This window comes from Cydia pomonella, chromosome 16 (genome assembly GCF_033807575.1).
Source record: "Cydia pomonella isolate Wapato2018A chromosome 16, ilCydPomo1, whole genome shotgun sequence".
Lineage (NCBI taxonomy): Eukaryota > Metazoa > Arthropoda > Insecta > Lepidoptera > Tortricidae > Cydia > Cydia pomonella.
This window is the reverse complement of record NC_084718.1, coordinates 18,914,547-18,922,636: the sequence shown is the minus strand read 5'-3', so window position 1 is coordinate 18,922,636 and position 8,090 is coordinate 18,914,547. Positions and strand designations below refer to the sequence as shown.

Below are 8,090 nucleotides of genomic sequence, written 5' to 3'. Positions count from 1 at the left end.
GTTGTTTTTTTTTTATCCAGGGGCGTAGCTACCGCCGTATCTGCCGTATCAATAAAATTATACCCTTTGGTCAGTTTTCATAACTATGGTTTTCGTAACTGGCTGCCAAAGAAGATTAATTTTTCCTACTTATTTCATAATTAATTATCAAACAAGAATTTACTTTCTGGTTTCGTAATCGAGTTTCGTAACTGGTTATGAAATAAGTTTTTTTTTTCTGTTTTCGCCTGGGTTGGCTACGAAATATTATAATATTTTTCGCTGCTTCGTAATTACTTATCAAACAAGAATTTATTACTCTTTTAGTAATCGAGTTTCGTTATTAACTTCGATATATTTTTTGGAAGTTAAGTTCCCCTTTTGTTGCCAATTTACCCTGTGAGTGACTGACTGGCTAAATTGACTACAAAAGAGAAGAGAGCAACATCCAGGCTCTTTACGGGGCCCCCAACGTGCGTTTTTGTGAGAAATCTTCCCCTTCCTAAGACTTTTATACGGGTACTTCCAAACAAAACTTTATACGGGGCCCCGCCAAGGCACACTACGCCACTGTTCTAGACACATTTGTTAAACACATCACATGTTCCGGTCCCTCGTTAATTTTTTTTGCCAAATGTAAGCAATCACCAAAATTCTTGTGTCAATTGCAAGTTGCTTTGGAAAATGACCACGCTAACGTGGACGCATTCAATCGTCCTGAGTCCTAACTGGCATAACTAGGATACTAAAAAAAGTCAGTGCAGTCAGACGTTTAGTACTCAACGCGGTTATCTTTACTTTACGTACGGAAGGTCGTACGTAAAAGAACCTCCATAATACCAAATCTCCATATACCAAAAAGTGTCATCAAAAAACCTTAAATAGGTGGCGCTACAATACCTAGAATACTTGGAAAAAAAAACAAATCATAGACAGCGCACTTCACTCCGTCAATATCGATTAACGCCTAGGTTCTTAGCTACTCTGGAGAGCTTATTTGTTGTGGATGACTCATAGCTGATATCTGATATTGCGCAATAAATCTGACAGTATGGAGGGCGTTTAAAATATGGGAAATTCAATAGAAAAATCATTGACATATATCTAAGGACGGGCCTTACGGCGACGACCGGTCTGGCCTACTGGGTAGTGACCTTGTCTATGAAGCTGATGGTCCTGGGTTCGAATCCCGAATCCGTAATCTGTGTGATGAGCACAGATGTTTGTCCCTGAGTCAGGATGTTTTCTATATATTTAAGTATTTGTATATTATATATATCGTTGTCTGAGTAGGTACCCATAACACAAGCCTTCTTGTATAAAGTCTCCAAATGTCGAATTACAAAAAATAACTAAAATAATAATAATAATGCAGCAATATTAAAAAAAAAGTAAATTTGTTTATTTTATGTTACCTACTTGGCTTTGGCCCGTAGCTAACATAAATTACTGGCTTATGCTGAGATGTAAAAACCCCTGAAAATAATAATAAAAAAAACAGACAAAAAAAATCTAAAATTATTTAGAGGTGTAAATATCTCTAAATGTCAGAACTAAATTACTCTTAGTGCCCGTAAGGCCCGTCCTTAGATATATGTCAATGTGAAAATGTTTTTGTCAGGATTAGATTTTTCTACAATAGTGTTTACAATACTTTACCATACTAGTGCGGTAATTACCACTTCACGTGCCTATCGCCCGGCTTCCGACTGCGCACCGGTATCACTAAATATGATTCTCGCACCCATGAACTGGCCCCATTCTTAGTACCCGTATTTACGAAGTAATATATAAGTCAATATTAAAAACAGTATTTTATTGATCTCGTAATCTCTTACAATCTATTCACAATACTCAACATGATTACATTATTTGTTACATATATTAACACAAGCAGTTTTATTTCTTTTCGTACTTATAAAAGCCCTCGCCAGTCTTGACGCCCAGCCGGCCCTTGGCCACCATCTTGTCCAGCGCCGGGATGGGGTTGAACAGCGTCTCGTTGGGGTACTTCTTGTGCCAGCCGTCCAGGATGAACTTGTTGGTGTCGAGGCCCACGTAGTCGGCCAGCTCCAGCGGACCCATGGGGTAGCCCGCGCCGAGCTTCATGGCTATGTCGATGTCTTTGGCTGAAGCGTCACCTGAGAAAATAACATTTCATTTGTATTTTCTTATAATGTGTATGTTCTACAGAGATCGCTTTTTACCGATAAGACCGCCTGTTGTGTCTTTATTGTTAATCGATTGTTTTTCATTAACACCTTTTTACGGAGGTGTGCCAATAAAGAGTATTCTACCTAAGTTCTTTTTAAAGCTACGTAGTAATTTGGTCAATCCAACTGTTACTTATATAATCTGGAATATAAACAGTGTGATGTAGTCACAAACAAAAAAGGTAGATATTATTGGACAAAGTTCCAAACTTACTGTGTGTGTGAGTTAAATCTGAAAAGCTATAAATAAGAACCCCAATGTAATTGTTTGAGCTCAAAAGCATATGGCAAGTTGGTTGACAGTGGACTGGTAGTACACGGTAATTATCGCAATTTCTACAAAAATGCATGGTATATACACCGTGTTTTTATTGAATTGCGTTAACTCCGGGGTTTCGGTAAGTACGATGAAGGAAACTAAATGGCATAGTTAATTTAAAAAACAAAAAATGTTTTTTTTTACAATTTTTATTTTTATAAAAAGTAACTAAATGTTGCATATAGCGTTGTTGTAACACGGGAATTACATTTAACTCAACCAAACAATTGAAAACTGTGATATATCAATGTCATTTCTAACATCGATCGTCCGAGATAGTACTTACGTTTAGTAGCAAATGTATGAACTCGCACTAAACACTAATCAATAAGTAAACAGGCGTCCGTTGGCTCGTTGGGTGGACGACATTCGGAAGACTGCGGGTCACTTCTGGATGAGATTGGCTCGGGACCGGGATAAGTGGCGTACTAGAAGAGAGGCCTATGCTCAGCAGTGGGTGATAAAAGGCTGATATGATGATGATGATGATGATGATGATGAAACAGGCCCTAAGGCCTCGTAGGGGCCTTATAATATAAAAAATTATGATTGATTATCTCCGAAATGGAGTTAGATAGAATATCGGTATCTTTGGGCAAGTTACTTAATTTAAGCTCAGGAATGCACCCTAGAAATTAACGCAAAAAAAAAAAAACACGGTGTATAATACTTTTTGAAAATGGATGAATAGAGCTCATATTTTCTACCAGATACAAACCCCTTTGGTACAAGCAGCCTGTTGACCACGAAGCCAGACGTGTCCTTGCAGGTGATGCAGGTCTTGCCGACGGGCTTGTTCTACTCCATCATGATCTGGTAGGTCTGGTCGTATGTGGGATCGCGGCGTTGAGCTCAATATATCTGGGCGCCTGGCAGTAGTTCATCGGTGGAGCTCATATTTTCTTAATACTAACCTCTCTGCTATAGCCTAATCGCCTCATCATTTGATGTACTAGGCACCCTTGCAACTATTCATCGGTGGTGCTCACTAGATCCGGGTGCCTGGCAGCGGTCCATCACCATATATACTAACCTCTCTGGTACAGCCGGATCGCCTCAGCGATATACGGCACCAGCAGCCTGTTGACCACGAAGCCAGGCGTGTCCTTGCAGGTGATGCAGGTCTTGCCGACGGCCTTGCCCCACTGCATCATGGTCTGGTAGGTCTGGTCGGAGGTGGCGTCGCCGCGGACCACCTCGAGGAGCCGCATGACGGGGACGGGGTTGAAGAAGTGGAGGCCGCCGAACCTGTGAAGTTGGTGGTGGTTGGTAGATGGCGGTAGGGTGTTGTGGCTTCAAAACAAGCTTTCGTGTGGTGATATGGCAATGAAGTTAAGAATTACTCCAATATAATTCTTAATTTCCATTGAAATATACCTTACGGGCAATAAGAATGGGGCCAGTACATCAGTGTCACACACACGGAATTCGAGCCAATCGTGCAGTCTAACGTCACAACGCGATTGGTTGATGAGTTCGCATCACGCGCGCGATTGGTCGCAACTAGTTGCGTTAGACTGCACGTACTCGAATTCGTGACACCGCTGAACTAGCACCATTCTTAGTGCCCGTAAATGTTAATTTCATATAGCTACTAAAGACAGACGATTCAGTGGTGGGCTCCATAGTTAAGTTAATATTGTAGTTGTTCGATAATTGATCGATAATCCCTCGAGCATTGACACTACCAAAGAGAATTTGAAATAAAGACGGCGCCATCGCTCGAAACGATGTCGCCATACCTTTGGCCTTTGATCTATTAGACAGCGCCAGTTTTTAATATTTAACAAATTTAAGTAAAAAATAAGGATCAAAGTCAAAAGGCGTTCTAAAAGTTTTAATCGGGTGTCGATGTGCTAATGTCAATTAGCGATCCAATACTTTACTTGGACATTGTGAAACAGATCTTAAATAAATAAATAAATAGATAATCCGGAAGCATTTTTACCCCGACTGCCAAAGGGAGGAGGGTACCTAATGTTTTTCGAGTGTATGTATGTATGTCTGTTTCTTTGTGGCCTCCTGTAGCCTAGACGGCTTGATGGATTTTGATGTATGAGGTATCGTTAGATTCGTCTTGATCACGGGAGTGTCATAGGATGTCACGGGAATGTCATTTTTTGGGGGGTAACTAAAAAGTTATAAATAAAAAAAAAATATTATGAAAAAACAAAAAACCCGACTGCACGCTAAAAAGAGGAAAACAAGCCCCACACGAATATTGCAGTTGATGGTAAGTATCGCAGGTGGGGACCAACTTGACCGCCACCAACGAAAATACCTACCTAAGTAAGATTCTGCTAAAAGATGAACTTAACAACCAAAATGACTATAAGTAACCCTCTGTTGGTCCCCGCCTGCGATACTTACCATCAACAACAATATTATTGTGGGGCTTGTTTTCCTCTTTTTAGTGTGAAGTCGGGTTTTTGTTTTTTTTATAATAATTAATTTTTTTATTTCACATATTTCAAATACAGTAAAATTGCGCTTATATTATACGAATAGGGAACTCTATATATATCCAACAAATTTTATCAAATTTTGACGAAAATAAAGCTACTACAACAAAATAAAAATCCATCAATTAAGTTGCCATACTTCTCTTTCCTCTTGACCGCCGCGGCTATCTCATTGATCGAGAGAGACGACGTGTTGGACGCCAAAATGGTGTGCGCTGGTGCTGCCTGCAACATGTTACAATTTTATAATATTGACTAGTTATTTTCTGCTTCAATCGCTGGTGGCCTAGAGCTTGTGCACATATCGATAGGGGGGAGGGGGTCACGAAAAAAAAAGAAGTGGGGGATAAGGAGTATTTTTCTACAGTGAACGAAACTAAGAAAAAATATTGGAGCGCCTATAATAAATATACATCATGTTCATAACGCAAATACAAATAGAAAAATAAACAAGTAATACAACTTTTCAATGTAAAACTTAGGTCCAATGAGAAAAAAAAATACATGTGAGGTTATGGGGGAGGGGGACTTAGAACTACAGACAATAATAAAATTAATTACCTGGTCCAGCTGCTTAAACAGCTTATGCTTCACCTCCATATTTTCCACAATGGCCTCCACAACTAGGTCTGCACTCTTCGCGCCCTCCACCGGGTCCGTGGATGTCTTGATCCGGGCCAGGGCATCCTTGACAAACTTCTCACCGCCGGCTGGGTCATCCTTATAAGAAAAAGGGTTTCTTTTTTACTGATACGCCTTCTAAAATGGTACGTAACTTTGCAAAATATTATTATTATTTAGTGCACACACACTGCATTAGATTTGCTCCCAAATTTGAGCAAGCCAACGCTGAGCGCGTATTTTAAGGAGATTTTTTTAATTTTATTATTTAGTTTTAGGCAGGCAGCTGATGCTGGTACGTCTAAATCAGAGTTCACTTAGCACGATTTCACTGCTTAGATAGTCTGTCAAGATTGTTTTTAAATTGATTCACACTACAAGAGTTCACAACTTCAGAGGGTAATTTGTTCCAGGCATTTACTATTAGTTTGCAATAAAGTTTTTGCTGATATTTGTTTTATGCTTTGTTGTTACTAGTTTAAGATAGTGTCCTCTTGTGCGCGTGTTTGGATTTCGAGTGAAGAGGTCGCTTAGTTCTGGACAGTCATAGTATCCGTGAATTATTTTGAACGTCTCGATCAAGTCGCCACATTCACACCTTTTTTGTAGTGTTCACAGGCCCAGCTTGACCAATCTTTCCTCATACGAAAGTGACTTTAACTGCGCGGGAATCTTAGTAAATCTACGCTGCACTCCCGCTCGTTTGCTCAACATGACGTGCGAATCAGATGCAGAGTGCCATGCGCCTAAGAGTTACAAATCCCATGCATATCTAAATGTAATGGTGTTACATGGGTTAACTATGTAAAGATTTTGTACAGAAATCTGATATTAACTATATTGGGACTTAGAATTAGAACCAACAGTTTGATTTAAGGACATATAACACAAGATATACAGTGTGTCCCTAGCCATTGGATAAAGCCGAAATGTACATATTTTTATTTATGACACTAATAAGCTTCTGACTTTTGTAAAATGTCATCATTATCAAATATTTCGAACAAATTGTCAAAAACACTGCCAAAGATTAACACAGTGTGTTTCTTTTTGTTGTCGATTATTGCAAATAACTTTTGTTCGAAAAGTAATTTTTTTTATCTTTTGTTCTAATTAAAAAAATATTAACATCAAAGCATTCCTGAGAAGTAACCCTACGTGGGATTTCAGGGTTTGTCCAATGGCTAAATATTACAAGTAACCAAAAGGTAATTACACTAAATAAAATTAAGGCAACATACATGTATGCCTAGAGGTCAATAGGACATGCAAAAAATTAAACATATTATATTTAATTATGCCATTTTAAATCTTCAATACTAGTTTAACTGAAATTTCAACTTACAAATAAAATTATTCATACTGTAATACTATTAATAACAAAACTATTGAGGGTAGTTTTAAATTATTTACCTTGAATGTCTTCTTAGCCACACGGCCAAGGTTACCACCGATGGACTTCTGAGCCTTTGCGAGGACATCGGAGCTGACGTCTACGAGTGTTACATTCTGGCCGGCTTGGGCAGCAACCTTATAAAACAATTAAAAATATAAAGAAAAAAAAATGGTTTTATTTGCGTGTGGAATATTAAAGGGGTAAACAACTACCCAGTTAGAAAATCTGCTAAGCTTTGTTTTATTATACAGATGTTGTTTATAATGTACAATATATTAATAAATATAGTTGAAAATAATGAAGTACAATCTTTACAAGTTTCTTAAAACTATACAAGTTCGCAATTACATCAGACTACAGTTTAATGTCTAGGCAACAAGTTTTTAAATATTTTTAGATGTGAAATTCTATGTTGTCTGATAAGAAAGCAACAGGTGTTTACGAGTTGACATTCCTCATTTAAACTGCTGATCGTGACTAAACTGCACGAAGTATTAACAATATTTAACCAGACATTACCTGAGCGATACCAGAGCCCATCAAGCCGCCGCCAATGACGGTCACATTCTTAACTGCACTTTGCACAGCCGACGAACTTGAGAAGTTCCTTGCAATTATGCCGAACTGAATCATCTTGAACTTCAAATCTTTTTACAAAACTAACACTACAAGAGTTTTGAGGTCTACCAGCTGTGTCTATAAACCAAATGACGATAAATTAATAAAGAAAAGTTGGTTCCAAAGTTCAAGATCGGTTGATTGACTCTCGACCCAAGTCGGGGAGAAGTTCGTCAAGTTCGTTCCGTTCGGCAGGTGACAGGTTGGCAACGGGTTCAAAATCATCCAATGATCATATTTTTGTTACCCCACAACGAAGACAAACAAAAATGTCTACAAAAATATTATAACATACAAATTAACAGAAAAAAATTACAAATGAAATCCTAAGCTGATAAAGTTGGTAATTTTTGTTACTAAATTAAGTAATAGATTGAATAAAATCAACAACCAAATGGTCATAAAATGTAAAATTCCGAGCGTTGCCCTCAGTGTCAAAACGGCACGGCTGTCATTGTGACAGATAGAATTCATTGTACGCA

General features: G+C 38.4%; 1 protein-coding gene across 1 annotated transcript; it reads right to left on the bottom strand.

Moving 5' to 3' along the window:
* Positions 1-1,780: 1,780 nt before the first annotated feature.
* On the bottom strand, positions 1,781-7,966 carry LOC133526409 (hydroxyacyl-coenzyme A dehydrogenase, mitochondrial-like). Its single transcript, XM_061863036.1, has 6 exons — positions 7,510-7,966; positions 7,008-7,124; positions 5,535-5,693; positions 5,113-5,198; positions 3,545-3,759; positions 1,781-2,120 (listed from the first exon to the last, which is right to left on the bottom strand). The coding sequence occupies exons 1-6, from the start codon at positions 7,621-7,623 to the stop codon at positions 1,879-1,881; spliced, it is 933 nt and encodes a 310-aa protein (XP_061719020.1). The 5' UTR covers positions 7,624-7,966; the 3' UTR covers positions 1,781-1,878.
* Positions 7,967-8,090: the final 124 nt, after the last annotated feature.

What these genes read in the sequence shown, in the direction of transcription:
- LOC133526409 (XM_061863036.1), bottom strand. Translation starts at nt 7,623, where the DNA reads ATGATTCAGTTCGGCATAATTGCAAGGAACTTCTCAAGTTCGTCGGCT. An exon ending in TGGCTAAGAAGACATTCAAG is followed by an intron (nt 5,694 to 7,007) that starts GTAAATAATTTA and finishes TTTTCTTATAAG; the next exon opens with GATGACCCAGCCGGCGGTGA. An exon ending in GCGGTCAAGAGGAAAGAGAA is followed by an intron (nt 3,760 to 5,112) that starts GTATGGCAACTT and finishes CCAACTTCACAG; the next exon opens with GTTCGGCGGCCTCCACTTCT.